Consider the following 19,515-nt stretch of genomic DNA (forward strand, 5'->3'; position numbering starts at 1 on the left):
CTTAGAGCTCTTTCGGAGCTCTGCCCATCGCCGGTTTTGGCCTTCATCGCTCATTCCCCTCCCTTTTCTTCCTCCGCTGGTCTCAAACCGCTTGTGATTGCTTTGTCTCGCTTGTTGTGTCCGCTCGTGCGGGCATGCGGATGAGCAGCAGACCAGCGCCGCTTCTCTTTTGGGCACGTGGGCGTGTGCGCCTGTGGAGTGGTGAAGGCGTGCTGACGTGGCGGCCGCGGCGGCCATCACAATGTTGGGGCATGGGCGCTTGTGTGCGTCTGCATGCAAGTGTATTCTAGCGTGCGCTCCTTTCTTTTTGTTCGCGTACGACGTGTAGCGTCCTTTTTTTTTGCCTTTCGACATTCGGTTGCCTTCAAATACACGAAAGAAAGAAAAAACAGCGCATGTAGCAATATCGGGCCCTTGCGTGTGTCCTTGCTTCTTCCCCACTTTTTTCCTCCTTGGTGGAGGCAGGACGACGACTCCAGTCGACAGTGAGGAGCGGCGTTTGTGTGGGCTACCGAGGGAGCGAGGGCAGCGTGCAGGAGCAGAGGGAGGGGCAGGCATGATGGGAGGAGGAGAGGGGCATTTATAGAAGCTGTTTAGTGCAGACCGCAGCGCATGGTGCGTGTGTGTGTGTGTCTTTGTACGGCTCCTCTTGTGTGTTTCCGAATGTTTCTCTTTCTACTTTCCCTTTCCTCTGCTTCTCTCCGGGTGGCACACGGCGATGGGCCACATCTCTTTCCTATCGCGACCCTCGTTTGTCTGCTTGTAGGCACAGCACAGGGCACATGGAACTTCACGTTTTGCGTACGCTGAGGGCTCAGCTGTCTTCCGTCTGTCCTGGCATCTCTGCCACCCCTTACTTCTATTGCTCAATCCACCCCCTCCTCTCATCCTGCACCACTCTCATTGCTATGCTTGCGCATGGCAACGTCGAATCTCTCAGCAAACCTGCCCAAACGCACATCGGCACAAACACACACACACGCACAGGGCGAAGCTGCTGCGCCCTCCCTTCCATGGGCAGAAAAGCCCGCGCACGCAAACAAAACGCAAGGGAAAGATTTCAGTCGTTCAACTACGTCTGCGGGCAGTCGCTAGTGCTCTCTCCTGGGGCATTTCTTTTTCTTAAACTTGGACCTGTGTCACAGGCGTCACCCTCCTACTAACGCTGCACAGCTGGAATGCACTCTGGGCATGTGCATGTGGCGCCACCAATCCGTACCGGGCATCTACACTGAACCTGAGCCCTTGTTGACGTCTTATCTTACCCCTTCCCTTTCTTTCCTCGCAGAAAACAGCACATCTTTTTATACAGCTTAGATACTTGATGCACGCACACACATACACACACCATCTCTCGCTTCTTGTGTCTCGTTGATCTGGTACCTCCCTAGAATAGATTGGCCCGCGGTGCGGTGCGGCTGTGCATAATACATACATACACGTATATATATATATATATATTGTTTCTCCTCTGAAACGAGTTTCTGTTCTCGTTGACCGCCGCCGTTTTATGGCCGGCATGTGCGCACGCATTCGCACACTCCATCTTTCTTCTTCCTTGGTGCAACCCTTACGCACACCTTCGCTGCAGTGTGTGTAGAGGGTTTCCCCTCCCACACCCATACACGTACGCATACACGCACACACACACACACACGCACACACACACACACACACACACACACACAGCAACGGAAGCGCAAGCATGCCATCGTGCGTCTTTACCCGCACCCAGGTGCTGGAAAGCCTCTCCGACGAAGTTGCTCGTCAGGAGGCGGAGTCGATTCCAGAGTTCATCTACTTTTTTCTGCGGGATGTCTTCCTCGCCGTTGACGAGGACGGCGACGGCTACGTGACGGGCGATGCTGTATCACGCCTGTTCCCGGCCCTTGCGCCTGTGAGGGCAACAAAGGATGCTGCCTCGTGCTCTGCAGCCTCCAGCCTCATGACGCCGACGGTGCATCCGACGTGGTGGAGTCCGACGTCGTATGTCGCCCCCACGCGGTGCGCCGCCGCTGCCCAGCAGCGCCCTTTGGACTTGTGCGGTTTCATGCAGACGTACTGGCCGATGGTGAGCGATAAGATGGCACACTTCGTGGGTGACACATGGAGTCAGCATAGCAGCGACAACCTCAGTGGCTCTCGAAGACAATGCGCATCGGTGGTTCACCAGCCCATCCTCACTCCCTCTCCGTCTCGCGACGTCTCGGCGTCGCCGCTGCGGGCACAACCGACCAGCCCTCCCGCTTCTTTCGTTACTGGCGGCCGCTTAGCCCCGTCGCCTGTTTGTGGGTCGGGCCCACTGACGGAGAGAGAGACGGTTTCCCCGGAGCAGCACCGCCTCTACCGTGAGGCTGTTCGGTGTCTGTGGACGAGCGGCTGCCCGCTGTTACCACATGCCTTCACTCCCCCTGCGCCGTCTGTACCATGTCCAATGCTGCTGCCTTGTCCGCAGCGCCTTCTGACGGAGAGCGACATGGAGGAGCTGCTGGTGGCCTTTTCCTACCTGGACAGAAACCAGAGCGGGTACGTGGGCGTGGCGGACGTGGCCGCTGCACTGCAGTCGCTCCTTTGCAGAGCCGCGCGCGCTGGCCAGGGCATTGTCTCTATTGACACACCAGCAGAGGTGAGTGACGAGGTTCTGCAGCTTGCAAATGCGATGCTGCGCGTGGCCTTGTCCTCGACCACCACAACAGGCGAAGCTGCTGCCACACAGGGTGTGCCTGCCTCTTCAGCACCTTCTTCTTCTAGCGGCCCTCCGGCTGTGCCCTCGTCGTCCCGAAGCGGTCCCTGCGTGAGCTGGACGGCGTTCGCGCGTTCGTTCCAGTGCGACACGGGCGCCTTTCCAGCAGAACTCATCGCGTGGTGCGCAACGTGCGCTCGCGCAAGCCGCGAGCTGCCCGCACGCGCGCTGGCCACTGCGCCGCAGTGGATGTCTCCGGTGGAGTGCGCCTACGTTCAGCAGCTGCTCGCCTCGTACGCCGACCTCCTGTGCGCTGAGAAGGGCAGTGCCTCTCCTCGCCCGTCGTCCACTGCGACAGAGAAGACAGAACCGGCCCCAGCGGCTGCGCTCTGCCCGCGCCTCTCTGTGAACACCCACTTCGCAAGGAAGCCGCCGCAAAGCTGCGGGTCGGCGGGCGCCTGCGGCGATCGTCGGTACGGCCGATATTTGTGCCAGACGCATGCGACTGCGGTCGCATTGCAGCAGTGGTGCCAACGCGCGAACGCACAAGCGAAGCATTTGGCAGAGAGCGACATGAACACTCTACCGCTGGCTCTGCTGGAGGCGAGCCTTCGACGAGATCTACAGGCATTCCTGTTTCCTAAGGCATTCGAGTTCTCTGCCGCGGCAGGGGCGGCACTGGCGGAGGTGTTGGAACACCATGTGCAGGCCGTGTGCGCGCTCGCACAAGGTGCAGCCCTTCTCCCTGCTCTCTGTCATTCCCCGAACGCGAGGATGGAAGGCGAAGCGTCGCCACTTCGGGGTCTCGCCGGGCATTATGGGGAGTCGGTGCACGTGGACCTGGACAAGTTAGTCGACGTCATCACCGCGGATCCGCGGTACTTACAGCTGGAGGTACTGGTGCCTTTGGAGTCACGGCTGGCCGCCGTCGTGGACGCTGCTCGGCACCATCCGCGGCGCCTCGTTGAGAAGGCCGTAGGGCTTATTTCTGTGTTTGTGCATGGCGCACGACTGAACGGCGGCTCAGAGCTGGCGGACGTGCTGGAGCTGCGGCGTGCGCTGTCCACGGTTTCCCCTTCGCTGGCGCGGCTCATCACCGGGGCCACCAGCTTCTGCGAGGGCCGACTGCGCTTGGAGGAGTGCATGGTCAAGATCTCTACCCACGTCCTATCGGTGCCGCCGCCTTTGCCCGTGCCCGTTTTCCCAGCCTTTGCAGGCGGTGTTCTTCCAAGCGCGCCAGTGACCACGCACGACGACGCGGCGATTGCTTTGCGCGATCATCCTTGCTACGCAATGCTGCAGGACACGCGCTTGCTGAAGGCATCGCATGGCTGGCTGCGCTACGCGTGCCGACGGATGCCACCCCGCGAGCAGCGCACTGTCATTGATGCGCTAAGGCTCAGTTGCGGTAGCAGCAGCCGAGGAGGGAGCTTATTCGAAGCCGCCAGCGGCGGCTTCGGTGCAATCCTCGATACGAGGCTCGACAACAGGAAGCAGCAACGCTCTCTTTCCGCGTGCGACGTGTACAGCGCGATGCTGCCACGGGTCAGGGCAAGCTGCTGGGTATGCAGAATGGACCCTGTCGTGGCGGCGCACGCCACCCTGGTCCTGATCGCTGCCAGCGGCAGCGCCGACACCGCCGCTCTGACGGAGGAGTCTGTGTGGTGGGCGGGTGTTTACACTTTGCTGGGGCAGTGGGTCCACGCCCAGCATATCGGTCGCTGTCTTTTAGAGAGCACTGATGCATGGGCTATGAATGCCATCACATGTACTGCTGCGGAGCTGGGACTCTCGTGCTGCCGAGCTGTGAGTCAGGTACTTAGTCACCTACCCGTCGCATCATCAACCGCATCGCGCGTGGTGGTGGTTGAGGAGGAGCTGACGCAGTCTCTGACTCGTGTCGTCGAGTCCCTCTCTCTGTGGGCGACTCCGCCGTCGGCGAATCCAGAATGGCAGTCGTCTTCCGCCGCGGCGTGTGCGCGGCTTGTCGACACGCTCGTTGGATCGTGTCCTCGCCGCGAGTCAACGCTAGTGGATGTCTCCGCGCTGCTTCGGCGGTGGCTGGAGGCGTACCCTTTGCCACTTCCAGTCACGCATCTGTCGCTGTGCTGCGCGGTCGAGGAGGTCGGGTCTGTGTACTACACGCTAAAGCGGCTCGCCGCCTCAGAGGAGACTCAGCGTCGACGAAGCGAGACGCCGACAGGCGGGGCTGCGGCGCCGACCCGCGCCGTCAGCGAGGGACGCGCAACCGCAACTGCAGCGAGCAGACAAGCCTCATCTGCACCCGTCGTGACCGGCATCAGCCCGGTGTGCTTGTCGGAGCTTCTGGAGAACGAGGACCTTCTCCTCGCTCTGTATGCCGTCAGCCCGCCAGAGGCAGTCGGTGTATGGGGCGGTGCACTGCGCCGTCTCGGCGCCCTGCTTCGCCCGGTGTTGCTAAGCTCAACGGGCGTACGAGTGTCGCTGGACAAGCTCAGTGCGCGGTCGTCGGAGAGTGGAGGCGCTGTGGCGACGGCGGTGCCCAGCTCGACATATTTTCCACGACCTTCGATGGCCACTTTGCACCGAAACGGCGGCCAAAGTTCCTTGGCAGACACGCTTCTGTCCATGGCTGTGCCTGCGTCTCTGCAGCACGCCATGGCTCAGCTCTTCGCCCGCGTCGACGTCGAGGGCACAGGCGCGGTGACCGAGGATCAGCTGCGCAGTCACCGATCGCGGGTGCCGGCCTCTGCCCGATACGGATGGCACCGCTTTGTGACCGCTTTGTGCAGCAGCACTGCCATGACCTCATCGCCATCGTCGTCTTCTGGAACGGCGCCGTGCTCCTTGATCTCTGGCGGTCTGTCAGCCGGAGTGCTTCGGTCGCATCGGTGGAGCCGTCGACGCCGTGCCGCTGTAGCGACTCTGAGCTGCGCTGGCGAGGCTCAGCCGCAGGCAGAGCAGATCTCATGCTCGTCTGTCGCCACGCAGCACACGGATGACGACGTGGCCACCACCTATAGCCTCGGAGATATGCTGATGCGCATGGCGGAGCTGCGTGTCTGCGTTCAAGCGCAGCTCTTGGAAGAGAGCAGCACGCGGGCAAAGGCAGAGGCTAGCGTTTTTGTGGCCAGAAAAACGGGCCTTGCACTGACCAGGGCTATCACGGATGCTGACTCGCCCTTGTCGACGGCCGCTGGTCAGAAAGCGGCGGTCTCTTCGCCACCGACGGCGGGGACGGCGCAATGGTGGGCAACGTACCTGGAGGAGCTCTGCCGAAGCTACTCTCCTCTGGCTCTGTAATGCTGCGTCGTGCGTAGGTCAACGGAGTCGCTTTAGTCAGCGGCAAGCAGCAGCTATCCACCCCCTTTCTATTTTCATTTCAAGCGTACCCTTGTCGTTTCTGCACCCTCCGTGCCTGTGCACACGCTGGTCAGCTGCCTCGCGCGCCGGAAGGGGGTCAAGGGTGAAGCTCAATCAGCAGGCAAGCGAGTGGCGGCTGCCGCTGATATAGGGTAGAAGCGGCTGAAGCTGTCGAGCGTCTCACCGCAAAGGCGCTCGCGATCGAAGTCTGCTTCTCTTTTTTGAAGGCTTGTCTCTCAATGGGGGCAGCTCTGTCCTGGTTGCTGTGGTGAGTTATATGCTGCGAGTCATCTTTGTCGCTGCCGAACTTCCCCCCCCTCACGCAGACACACATGCACACACACACAGTCGTCGTGCGGCAGCACCTGTGCCCTTGCACTTGCCGTGTAGCGTGCGCAGACTTGCGTGCTCTTTACAGGGAAGAGGTTGTGGGTTGGGGGGCGACTCGTTCTCCTCGTATGCAGCCCCTTCTTCAATCATGCTGTCTCGGGATTCTAGGGGCATGTGCACACGCGCGCGCTTATCTCTTGCCTTTCCCCCTTCCTTCCCTTTTTGTATGCTGATCTTTTTTTCCCTTTGTTGTTTCCGCGCCAGCGCACACTTGCACACTCATTACCGTCACTCCGCAGGCACCGTCGCTGAACTCCAGCACACACGAGATCACTGGAGCGCTGACGAAAAGCAACTCTGCCGCTCTTTCTTTTTCTGTCGTTTTTGGGAGAGGGAGGACACCGTGTATCGTATCAGGCGCTCTCTTCCCCCGCTCCACGTAGGCCCCTTCCCCTCCTTCGCCTTGCGAAGCTCTCCCTCTCTGGGAATTTTGCTTTGTGTAGACCAGAGCGCAAGTGCCTCTTTCGATTCTTTTTGACGCGGGTTGCCGCCGCGACCGGCCATCTCCCCTGGTGCCGCCACACTTCCACTCCACTTGCTGTCCCTGCTCGTGTTCTCTTTCCCATCTTCATATTCTGTGGTCGTTGTCCCCGATCCCCCTCCCTACCTCCCTCCCTCCCTCCCCCCTCAATCGACGGGCCGGCAGAGCGGCGAACACACGTACACCTTCTTGCGTGTCTTTTGCATCTGCTCTAGATTGCGGTCAATCGTACCGCCGTTGCGGCGCCGCGCTTGTCCAAGCGGTGGCGCATGTCGGCTACCCCTCATGCTGTCTTGGTCCGCTCACAGCCTGCGCATACTGTCCACCACCACCGCCGCCGCGTGCTCAAAGCGTCGTGGTGGTGTGAGGAAGCACAAGGTGCGTTGCGAAACGCATGTCTGCAGCGCATCAAGTATCTAGCTTTTTAGAACTCCCAACAAAGAAGGACACCGGCGCGGCACTTGTAGCGATGGAGGCACCGTCCGACTTCACGCCGGCCCGCGCACCTATTCTGTGCCTGGTTTGTACCGCCACCGCGTGTGGCAGCCAGCTCATTGCGACCATCAATGTTACTCTAGACACCACATTGGCTGAGGTGCGGTCAGTGCTGGTCTCGCTGGCGACGGGAGGCGACGGGGGGCCGGCGGCGGTGAAGCAGCCGCCTACAAACGTCTCTGCCCAGCAGGCACATACGATTGTCTCCTCCCCACTGCACCCGTTCAACTTCACGGAGACGTTCAGCTTTGTGCACTGCGGCGGCTGCCGCGCCTACGCACGTGCCAAGGAGGCGTCGCTCGATCTAGAAGATGTGCTGCCGCGCTACCCGCGGCTTGGTGTTCCGCCGGCGAGCCTGTCGGCAAGGGAAGGACTATCTTCAAGCACCGCGGTGCTCGGCACTGCGACGTCAGGGAGCAGGCGGCGTGTGTGCATGAGCAGCTGCACGCGGTGGCTTCCCGACGCGGCCCCGCCGCTGGCGGTGGTGGCACACCCGCGCCGGCAAAAGGGGTGCCGATCACATCGGCGTCACCAGCGTGTTTCTCACAAGGCGGAGGAGAAAGGCACATCCGTGCTGGACGCATCTCGCATGCCGCGGCAGAAGCGCTATGCTCTGGCGGCCCTCTTTGTCACCCCAGGCGACCGTGCTGAGGGCGGGCTCCGTGCAGAGCGCGTGGTGGCCGAGCGGCTCCAGCTGCAACTTCCTGACCCGCTGCGCGGCTCAGGGGCTGCCGTCAGCGGCCCAGGACTCTTTTCACCCGCCACGCTCGCCGCCAACTATGGACGGCCGTTCCGCGTCGAGGCGTGGTGCTCTGGCGTGACCCGGTGGAACGGCAATACAGAAGACCTTCTCGGTCGCACGCTTCTGCACGAGGCGGCGCAGGTGGGGAACGAGGCCGCGGTCCACTTCCTGGTGTCGCAGCCGTACGTCGCCGTGGACGCGGCCGAGCGACAGTCGGGATGCACCGCGCTGCAACTCGCTGTTCTGGGGAATCACGTGGGTGTTGTAAAGGTGCTGCTCGAGGAAGGCGGCGCCAACCCGCTCATTTCCAACCGCGCTGGCGACACCCCACTCCACATCGCGCTGGAGCGCCGCCGCGCGGCGCTGGTGGGGCTGCTGTGCGCTCGTCTGCGCGCGCTTCAGGTGCCGCCCGCGGCGCTGCAGGAGGAGTCTATGCGCAACAGAATCGGCTATACCCCAGTGGACCTGTTTCACCTGTACTCGCCCTCCCTTGGCGACCTTTGCCGCGATGGGGCGAGCTTGCTGGCTGTGAAGTCGCTGGTGCATCACTACTTCTTCTCTCCCGACGAGGTGACGACGCGTGATGCGTTTTCTGGCCAAAGCGTCCTGCACGCAGCCGTTGCGGGCTCTGGCTTGGATGTTGTGCGGTACGTCGCTGAGGACCTGGGCCTTGCCGCACGTCTCTCGGTGCCTGGCGGTCCATACGCAGAACTCTTGTGCGATTACCGGCGGCAGACACCGCTGCACGTGGCTGCCACCACCGGTGAGCCGGCGTGCGTGCAGTACCTCCTCCACAACCTACCAGCTTCGTGCCTGACGCAGCCAGACGTGAACGGCAGCACCCCTCTCCTGGCGGCGATGAAGGCGCGGCGATGGCGTGTGGTGGAGCTGCTGCTGGCGCAGTGTCCTCCTGGAACCCTTGCAGCCGCCGTGCAGGACCGAAACGGGTTCTCCGCGCTGCACTTTGCCTGTAGTCTTGGGATGACCCGCGTGGCAGCCATCCTTTTGCAGCACCACAGCGCCGTTGCAGCGCAGCGCTCCGTTGCCGCAAGACTGTCCTCGTCTTCCTCCTCTACGTCCTCTATGACTGCTGATGTGCAGTGGGGGCCTCACTGGGAGAACATTGCCCTCGTGCGGCACAGTGCCCTGCGCGGCCGGCTGCGCAAGCTCGAGGAGCGCGAAATCAGGCGCCAGGCTCAGCGGCAGCAGCGGAGCGCCGTTGCAAGCGGTTCCTTGACAAGCCACAGCGGATGCAGCTACTGCTCACTCGCCGAGGACGCCGACCCAGTGGCGGCTGTCAAGGCTGCTCGGCAGTACCCATACGGTGGCGCGCGGCGCGGCTACACACCACTGCGATGCGCCCTTCTCTACGCCGTGAGCAGAGGCAACGGCCCAGCCCCCGTGCCGGTCGACCTCATCCGACTTCTATGCGAGTACGGCGCGCTGACGGCCGAGACGGCAGATGACACCCGAGACCTTCTCTTCTACCTTCTCACCCACCGCTCTGATGCTGCTGCAGAGCCGCTCTTTTCCTGGGTCACGGAGCGCTGTGCTGCCGCAGTCGAGGTGCTGCGGCGTGACAACATCCTCCTGTGCCGCTTCTGCGCCCTAGGTGACGCCATAGGCGTGCGCTGGTGCGTCGAGAAGCAGCTGTGCGATGTGCAGGCCACAGCTGTGAATCCGCTCGTGGCCTGCGCTGCTGCTGGTGATGCAGCCGCCGCGACTTTTCTCATTAAGTGCGCCGGCGCAGACGTGAACGCCATTGCGGGTCATGAGTCTGCCCTCGCAGTGGCGCTGCGGGAAGGCCACGAAGGGGTGGCACAGGTCCTCATCCTCAGCCGGGCAGCTCTTTCTTCTCGGGATGGCTCGTGGACTGCGCTTCAGCAGGCGACGAGCTCCAACTTGGAGAGCGTGGTTCGCGGTCTCCTGGGATCTCGCGCTATCGACCCATTCCACGTCTCACGCGTCCTTCTTCGCACGTTGCAAGGGCTCGTGTACGAAGGCATGTCGCGGAGGCGCGAGAGGTCTCGCTTGGCATCATACCTGGCTCGTGCCTGTGACCCACTGGCCTCCGAGGTGCACCCGACAGAGCTGTTGCACTTGTCCGCTGCGGTGGGGTGCTTTGATGCCACGGTCGCCCTGGCGGAGCACCTACAGGCACTGCCAAAGACGGTATGGGCGGAGCTGCTGGCAACAGCGCCGCCACCACCGCCTCGCCCAACGACGCTGATTGAGCCCACCTTGGTGCCTCTCACCATCAAAGCCCCGCGACTGCTGCCGAACCGTCTGACCGGCCGAGGTGGCCTCTATCGCCCACCAAAGCCGTTTCACCGGCTTGTCGTGCCCACTGTCCGGCGGGCCACCGTCGTGACGCTGCTGCATCGCGTGAAAGTGCGCGACGTGTACAGCTACGCCGTGGAGGCAGGCCAGATCGACCTGGTGCGCTCGCTGCGGTACGGCCTCCACCTGCCGCCGTGGCCGTTGCGCGATGTTCGAGGGTGGACGGTGACGGACTACGCGATGGCGCACCACAGCCGCAGCAGGGCGTCTCTTGTGGCGCTCTTCGTCGCTGCCGGCATTGCGCCTGCAACGCGGCACGGGCGGCGCATGCTGCACTGCAGCGGAGATGGTGCGTTGGTGGCGGCAGTGCACTACGCACAGCAGCAGCGCTGGAAGACAGCGGCAGCTTCGCAGTGTGTGGCCAAAACCGCGAGTGACGCTGGGGCAGAGGCGCGTCACACCGGCGAGCAAGCCGCCATGGCAGCGCTGGAGCTGGTCGCTGACACCCTCTTCTGCCTTGTCAACGCTTCCGCAGAAAAGCAGGCCAGTGATGGAGGAACTGCAATCGTGCGCTGCGTCTTGGACGCCTTTCTGCAGACCCGTCACCTGAGTGACTTCCACCACGTGCCGTGTGCGTGGCTCAGCCGTGTCGTGGTGGCCTGCGCTGCGGCGGGGCGGTTGGATGTGCTGCGACTGCTCAAGGAGCACTACAGTGTAGACCTAGCACAAGACTGGTTCAGTGGCGCTTCGGGGCCGCCGCTGAGTGCGTCTGGCACGCAACCGACACCGCTTCTCATGGCAGTGCACCAGCGTCACAGCGACATTGTGATGTACCTCCTCAAGGCCGGATGTGCCGTGCACGAGCGCAGCTGCCCCACCGCTGCCATGGCCGCGCACGTTCGGCTACGGAACATACACGCCTCGCTAATCAGTCCACTTTGCTTGGCGGCGTGGAAGCGCGACTATGTGCTGCTGCGCCTGTTGCTGGCGGCTTCGCCACCGCTCCGGCCGGAGGATACGGAGGAGGAGGCCGGCCGCAGCGTTGGCGATGTATTGCGTGGACTGGTGATGAGTGCGCCTCCTGGCATGCAACGTGAGGCAGAGGCGGCGCTGGCCGACTGCGTGCGCGCACTCGCCACGGCTGGCCACCCGCTGCGGTTCGCCGGCACGGTGCGCGTCGCTGCAGCGAAGGGACTCGTGCAGGTGGCGCAGGCGCTCGTGGAGTGCTACGGCAGCGCCGCCCTTCTCGCCGACTTAGCTGTCTCGCTCGACGGCGGCGACGCGGAGGCGGATGAGGATGCAGAGAACGTCACCGCGCCACGCGTTCGGGGACAGCTAACCGCTCTCGCCTACTTCGCCGCAGACGCGCGCCTCGTGCCAGCGCTTCGCTCTCTGTTGGTGGAGCGGATGGTGGATGACTATCAGCTGGAGTCATGGAGACTGACCACGCTGGCCGCTACGATGCAGGCGTTGTGCCGCAAGGGTGGCCGGCGTGGCGCGCGCGTGACGGCGGCGGCCGTGGACTATGCACTGTGGCGCGGCTGTGCTGACGGCGCTGTTGTGCTGCTGGCGCTCGGTCTTGTAGGGCGCGGTGTGGCGCCGGCGCCGCGTCCGCCGTGTGGTGCGGGTAGCGCTGCCACATGCGTCTCTGCGCGGGCGCTGTCCTTGTGTCTGCACCTCTTCAGCGTCCTTCGACTGTGGCACAAGCGGTGTGGTCAATACAAGTCCTACACAGTGCTCCACAGCGCCGCAGAACTTGGCTATGGGGACGCGGTGAGCGCTCTAACGGCGGAGATGATGGAGCTCCACCTCCCCGTTGTGGGCTCCGACGGCAGCGGGTCTGCACTCTCGTACTCGAACATCCGCGCCACGGTCACCGCGCCGTCACTCTACGCCCTCGCCGCTACCCACGCGGATGGGTGGAGGTGGTTCCCGTACTTTGAGCGCGTGGAACTTGTACTCGACCCTCGAACTCTTTACATCGCGGCTCGCGATATGTTTGCGCTGATCTTCAGCGGCTTTGGCGTGTCGCAGGCGGTGGACCGGGTGTGCCGTCGCGCGGCCCAGCACAAGCTCTTGGGCGACGTCTTCAGCGTCTTCGACAGCGCTGGAACTCCTGCGGCCACTAGTGCTAATCTGGGTGACATGCGCAACTCCGGTGCGCTGAAGTCGGTGGCGGATATCGGTGGCGCGCCGGCAGCAATGCGCGGGTGTGCAGTCTCGGCGTCGTTTGTGTTTCGCCAGCTGCAGCTGAGACCGGCGGCCTTTTTCTTGGCTGGGGGAACCTACGTGCTCACGAGCATGACGTCGCTGACGTGCGCCATCGCGGCCGGCAGCCTAGAGTGGGTGCAGTACATCGCCGTACAAGGACCTTCGTTGGTGTACCACCGCGCCACGGCGACCCGACTTACCACGGCAGCAGACAGGAGGGCGACCGCGAAGGAGCGCCACGCGCAGCTGCAGGCTGCAATGGCCGCTGGTAATCGACCCCGTTCATGGGACCCGCGGCAAGGATCAACGCGCCGTCCGCACCGCTGCGAGGCCTGCCTCGACGATGGGAGAAGTGCAAGTGCCGCGTCGGTGCACATTGCAGATGACGTGTGTCGCATGGACGCGTTGACGCTGTGCATGGCGATGCTGGCAGAGGCGCACCTGCGTCGTCAAGGCTCCGCCATGGCACAGACGTACGAGGATATACTGACCCACTTACTCTCCTGGCCCGGTGCCACTCCGCGCAAGGAGACGATCAACCTGCTTGCCATTGCAGCAGCTTCGCTGCGGAGGTGGCCACTTCTGGTGTTCGTTATGCAGCAAGCGGACCGCCTCTACGCGGCGGGGCTGATGACAGACATGAATGATCCTCGCCAAGAACAGCAGTGCCCACCAGCACCACCGCGTTACTTATTCCCGTTGCTGCCGGAGGAGCTCCCGGCAGTTTTGGCGCACGTCATCGGCAGCGTCCGGCACGTCATGCATGCCGTCGCCCGCTGGGCCCCAAAGGACATACTCATCGAGGTGGCTCGTCATTGCCAGCGCTCCGACGTGGAGGCGGCCGCAGATGCGCGGGGCTGCACGAGCGTCTACCACGCGCTGCACCACCGGCAGCCGTTTGCACTGGAGACGTTTGCAGCCCTTCGAGTGCCGATGGGCCAGCCGTGCCGCATGCGGCAGTGTCAGACGCCACTGATGGTCGCCGCGGCTCGCGGGGGTACGGCATTCGTTGTGGCGCTGCTGAAGCCGCATCGAGTGAATCAGAGGGACAGAGAAGGCCGCACCGCGCTCATGCTCGCCGCCGCGCACGGTCACAGAGCCACCGTGGAGGCACTCCTGGCGGCCAACGCCGACATCTCCCTCGGCGACTCGTGCGGTCGCACAGCTGTGATGCTGGCGGCCTTGGGCGGCTACGATGATCTCGCCGTGCAACTCGTGCAGAACTTCTGCCATGCCGGCGACTTGATGTCCGCGCAAACGTCCGTGCTGCACTGCGCGGCGGTCGGCGGATGCTGGCGCACCACGGCTGCGGCACTGAAGCTGGCGGTGCCGCCCGGCGCGCAGCTGATGGGTGGCGGCGCCGAAGCCTCTGCGCTGCTCGCGTTACGCGAGGACATGGACGGGCACACGCCTCTGCACCTCGCACACGCCTTTGGCAGCGCGCGGGTCCTGCATGAACTGCTGCGGGTGCTATTCAGCTTCTGTGGGGAAGGGGGGACAGCGCAAGGGCTGCTGGCGCGGCTGAGCACGCATGGAAGCGGTGCCATTGAAAAGAGGCTGCTGCTGTGCGACTCCACGCTGCAGCGGTACGGCTGGCTGAGCGGTGTTCTCGAGGTAAACGCTGCACTGCAGGAGAAGGTGCGCCAAGGGTATGAGCAGAGCCCCGCTGCGCGTGGTTTGAAAGCGGGGGAGGTGGTCTATCAACCTTTCGCGCCGCCCCTGCGCAGCGCTGCGTCTCTGCTGCTGTGGTGCGTGCAGACAGGCAACACGGTGGGTCTACGCGTACTCGCCGACTACAACGTCGCGGACGACTGCGGCGTGCTGCACGTGGCTGCCGCAAACGGTTCCCTTAATGTCGTGAAGCTGCTCGTGCAACTGGAGATGAGCGATCCATCGATGCAAGACGTGCGAACGGGCCGCTACGCCTTCGAGTGGGCAGCGCTGCACGAGAACGCGGATTGCGCCTCCTTTCTTCTTACCCACACCGTGCTCGACTGCGCCGCGTTGCTTGGCAGTTGCATGAGCGCGAACGACGGCGGCGCCATAGGCGCTGAGGGGGCGCCACCGGAAACAAACGGCGTGTGGACGCGAGAGGACGCAAGCGGCAACGCGCCAAGAGCGGGCGACTCCAGCTCAGCTGCGTCATCTGCGGTGCCGCTGCTTCACGTGATGGCCGGCCACTGCGGTGGCCAGCTGCTGCTGCAGTTTGTTGAGCAGACCCTGTACACAGTCACTCGCACATACATGGTGCCATCGACCCGCCACGGCGGCGCGAGTGGTGAGCAGAGCGGTGCAGAGGTGATGAGCTTGGCGCTCTACCGCGCGCTCCAGCGACCAGCCGGGCCGTCGCGTCTTACCCCGCTAGAGTACGCGATCGCGGTTGGCGACCCAGTGGCGGTTCTACACACGGCACAGGTGCTGCAGCGTCTCCAGGAGACAGCTGACGCGCTGAAGCCGGCGCTGCCGTCGCCCGTGCGTTTCGCGCCGATTGGCTCTGGGCGATCCAACACTGCCGGCGCGGTGCGGTGGGAAGGTGGGGAGGGCGTCGTCTCTCTCCAGCCAAGCGACCAAGCGGCTACCACCCGCAACGGGGCGGTGTTTGTGTCCAAGTCTTTCCTGAGCTGGGTGCCAACGCTCAGCCCCGCCGTGCGTGCCATCCTCTTTGACGTGCTTGGCATGTGGGAGGTGGCCAGCGTCGCCGGCTTCGCTCCGCAGCGCCATGTGGCGCAGGCCTCTCTCACGACGCCGCCCACAGACGGTGGCGCCGATGCGATTTGTGAGCGCGAGCCACAGCAGTCCCCTTCCTTGCAGCAGTGCGGCGAGGATGAGGCGGCAGCGGCTGCTGCAAAGAAGGGAACTGTATCTGCTCTTGCGTGCACGCAGCGCGTCCGGTTCAGCGATGTGCGCCTTCTCGGCATCCACATGCTTCAGCAGGACGACTACTGCGCCGAGCTGCTCCACGACTTCCTCACGCCAGATCACGAGCGCGAAGTGCTGCGGCTGCTCCTGCAGGACTTCCCGTACAAGATTCGCTACGAGCCAGACTCGTACCGACAGTGCAGTCTGTCGACCCAGACACAGCTGCTGCGGTGGCTCGGTACGTCCCTGGTTCTCGGCACCTACGACGTTTCACCTCCGAGCAGCGTCCCGACGACTTCGTGGGCGGCGGCCACGGGGGCGGAGCGGGAGAAGGTGGCTACCGTTGACTCGATTGAGATACAGGTGGTGCCTCACCGCGGCGAGGAATTTGTCGAGCTCAATGGCACGGCGCTCTCGCACTCCTTGTACTTATCGACGGCCCAGCATGCACTGGTCATTCCGGACGTGATGGCGACGCTGTCCCGTACACTGCGAGCACAGCGCAAGGTGTGGCAGACGGAGCTGGCAGCTGTAAGTGCTCGTGCGACGAGACTGCTGCAGCGCCAAGCGCATCCTGTACTGCAGCGCAGCATCGTCACCGTCGACTGGAACCTCTCGACGATGCCGAGCGATGGGACCACGAGTGTATCGGCAGACCTCGACCGGTACGGCGCTGTCTTTGTGCGCGTCTGCGATGCGCTGCGCACCTTCATGGACTGGGTGCGTGGTCCGCTGCGGAGTCTTCTTGCCGAGGTAGATGCTGCCGATCTTGCGGCGGTCGTTGTCGGGGTGCGGCAGGGCGGGATGGCTGGCTTGCAGGTGCGCTTCCGGTATGTCACCGAGGAGCGTGCTGTCACGCGCTTTCCAGCTGCGCCCATGGCGGCGGCTTCTACCGCGGTGATGTTCAAGAGTGCGGCGTACCCGTCGTGCTGCATCGAGTTCAACGAGGTCACACATACAGACGTGGTGTACGCCTGCCAGGCCACGATTGGGCGGGCCATTGCCGCAGATGTGGCTCTGGTGCGGGTCCACCAGACGAGGGACCGCTTCTTGCAAGTTGCGCGTCGGCTTCTCTCCGCGCCGAAGGGGGTCGCGGCGGTGTCGACGTCGCCGCCGCGACGTGCAGATGTTTCCGAGGAGAGTGATGAAAGCACTGCAGCGGACTTGTCGCCATCGCCACCCGGGGACGCGGAGGAGCCGAAGAAGAGCAGACGCGCAAAGAGTGCCCGTGGATTAGCCACGCCACCGCTGTCGTCGGAGTTGCTTCGGTTCAAGCTCGAGCTGGAGGGCACCACGCTGGACGCGATGCCCGTGCAGGAGTTTGAGCGACTGCTGCTGGCCGAGACGGCGGCGGCGATCGACGCAGTGGTATCACCCTGGCCACATGCGGCGTCTCCGTCGCGAAAATCGACGGCTGACGCGACGGCCAAGGCGTACGATGCGTTCCACTCCGCCGCGATTCTTAGCGCCGCGCTCGTGCGTCGGCTGCGGTCCGTCCTTGTGCTCTTCACCACACGTCGCGAGGCGATAGTTCGGCTTAGCGGCGACAAGTTGATGCTGTGCTTCACTGCCGACGAGATTCCGTCCCGGAGCGACATCGCCGCGGAAATCACACGCACGCTGGCGCAAGAGGAGTGCGACGTGTACCAGCGGCGGCTGGCAGAGGTTTACGAGATGATGAGGCAGCGTCTGACCGCGTACCTGCCGCAGGCGAAGCTCGTGGTGGACGTGGAGGCGATGCAGCGGCTTGCCGGTGACGATGCGCACATGCTCTCCGCGATGCGACTGTTGGTGCATCAGCAGAGTCAGTGGGTACTGCAGCGGCTCGTGGAGGGGGTGAGCATTGGGTGGGACACGGAGCTTGGCGCCGTGGTGCGGCGTCATGTGCTGCAAGTGACGCTCACCTTGGACCCGGGCCTCTACGGCACCTGCTACCTATCTCCTCACGGTGTTTTTGCGTACTACTGCCCCTTGCTGTGCTTGGAGCGGCAGCCGCCTGGTGCGCTGACGCCATCCTCCCTCCCCTCGTGGCAGCTGCTGAGTTCGCAACACATTGCGTCGTTGCTGCTCATGCAACTAGCGGTTCGCGAACCGCAGGTGCTTCAGTTTGTGGATCAAAAGCGGAGCGTGGCATGCTGGACTACGGCGCGCCGCATCCCGCGCCGCATCCTTCCTGGCAGCCCCGTCCTCATCGAGGTACAGGCGCGCAACTTGCTCAATCGGCCTCTGCGCCGCGGTGGGGAGCGACTGCTGCTGATGGGCGAGGTGGAGAAGCTGAACGTCGAGGACGCCGGTAGGGGGCGGTATATGATTCGCTTTGACTCTTCCCAGCGGGCCGGCGACCATCGTCTCTTCATTCTCCTTCACGGGCAGCCCATCGCACAGTCACCAATGTCGTACACGGTGCGGCCCGGCGCGGTAGACCTCAGCCGCACACGCGTGCGAGACACGTTTAACGCGGTAGTGATAGGTGTGCCTTTCACGGTGCTTCTGCAGCTCCGCGACGCCGCCGGCAATCGACTGCTCGCGGCTCCCAACGGGTTGACGGTGGCGTGCGCGTCCCCTGCCTCAATGGTACAGCTGCAGACGTGGGGGTGGAAAGGGCCTGGCAGGGTCGCGGTGACACTGCGAGTGCTGCCCGCCGTGCCCACCAAGACGGCGCTGATCATCTCGCTCACGCTCACGTGCCAGTCGGCTGCCGCTGGCGCTACTGCGGATGGCACTGTATTCACGGCTACGGTGCCCCTTCCAGCATACTCATGTGTCGATAGCGAAACCTACCAGCACGTCTGCCGCGTGCGTCGCGGGCTCATTGCGGATAGCGGCTCACCCACCAGTCACCAGAGCCCGTGCGCGTATCCGGGAATGGCGCCGACACCCCGCACAGCACCGCCACAGCCATCAAGCCTCTACTTCCGCCAAGCGACGCGGCGTGCGGTACGCAAGAAGCTTGCGAAAGAAGCAGCCGCGCTCGGTGGCGCGCTGAGTTACCGCTATCCGCGCAACACCACCATGAAACGGCTAGAGATGCACACCAAGTTGGCCACAGTAAAGGGGTCAGGCGGTACAAGGCCGCGCGAAAAGCCCGTCTCCAATTCCGGCAGCGCGGCTGTCACGCCCACAACTACATGATGACTAGTGTGGTACAGGGGCTACACAGAGATAGCGGGAAGGATAGGGGGAGGAGGGCGGCCGACAGCTCGGTGCAGCATCCGCGAGGAATCAAGGATTGCCAGCGCTGGTTCGAGTCCGTGTCTCACTTGCATCTTTCCTGTCGACCCTGCCCTTGTCAGTATCGCTCTGCGGGCCTTTCCATCTGTATGTGTGCTTGTGAAGCTGATGTGCGCCACTTTTTCTCCCTGCCTCTTTTCTATGTCGGCTGTTTTCACGCTTCTGCAGCGAGTTTCACGGAAGAGATTCGTCTAGGAGGTGCGAGCCGCCTGCTTTTTTTTTGTGTGTTTGTGTATGCCAGTGCCATATTGAGGTCGGTGCCTGTGTCGGCCGAATAGGTGGTGTAGTGGAGAGACGTTACCGTATGCGGAATGTGCACACATTTTTGCACATAATCGTAGACGAAACGAACAACGAAGCAGCAGCTCATACCGGAGGGGCCAGTCAGGTGTGTTTGCATGTGGCGGGCGATGGTGGCAGTGGCGATGGCGATGCGTTTGTTCGAGCTGTTGTTGTGTCCTTCTTCAACGCGACGGCCATCCCCCTCCTGCCCCTCCTTCCACTCACTTGGGCTTAAGAATGGTACTCAAGGCTGACGCAGAGACACAAAGGCGCAAGGCAGCCCTTCTCCTTCCTCCAGCACTGAAGAGCAGACATACGGCCGCCAATGCTCGGTAGATACGCGCACTCATCCCCTCCCCTTCCTTGCCCCCCTCCCTCTCTCACACACACACGCGCACGCCCCCTCCTTTGTGTTCATCGCGTGTGCTCTTCGCCGCCGTCTGTTACACCCGAACACTCACACACATGCCTGTGCTGGTGCGTGTCTCGCACTGACTCTCTCCTTGCACCCGTGCCGCT

The 19,515-nt window shown here is 63.2% G+C and overlaps 2 protein-coding genes across 2 annotated transcripts; both read left to right on the top strand.

The window, feature by feature from the left end:
- Positions 1–1,705: 1,705 nt before the first annotated feature.
- On the top strand, positions 1,706–5,965 carry LINJ_35_2020 (hypothetical protein, unknown function; the record flags this gene model as incomplete). Its single annotated transcript, XM_001468983.1, has 1 exon — positions 1,706–5,965. The coding sequence occupies one exon, from the start codon at positions 1,706–1,708 to the stop codon at positions 5,963–5,965; it is 4,260 nt and encodes a 1,419-aa protein (XP_001469020.1).
- A 1,325-nt stretch (positions 5,966–7,290) lies between these two features.
- LINJ_35_2030 (putative ankyrin repeat protein) lies at positions 7,291–18,615 on the top strand (the record flags this gene model as incomplete). The annotated part of the gene is made up of 1 exon (XM_001468984.1): positions 7,291–18,615. One exon carries the CDS (start codon positions 7,291–7,293, stop codon positions 18,613–18,615), a length of 11,325 nt encoding a protein of 3,774 aa, XP_001469021.1.
- Positions 18,616–19,515: the final 900 nt, after the last annotated feature.

This window comes from Leishmania infantum, chromosome 35 (genome assembly GCF_000002875.2).
Source record: "Leishmania infantum JPCM5 genome chromosome 35".
Lineage (NCBI taxonomy): Eukaryota > Euglenozoa > Kinetoplastea > Trypanosomatida > Trypanosomatidae > Leishmania > Leishmania infantum.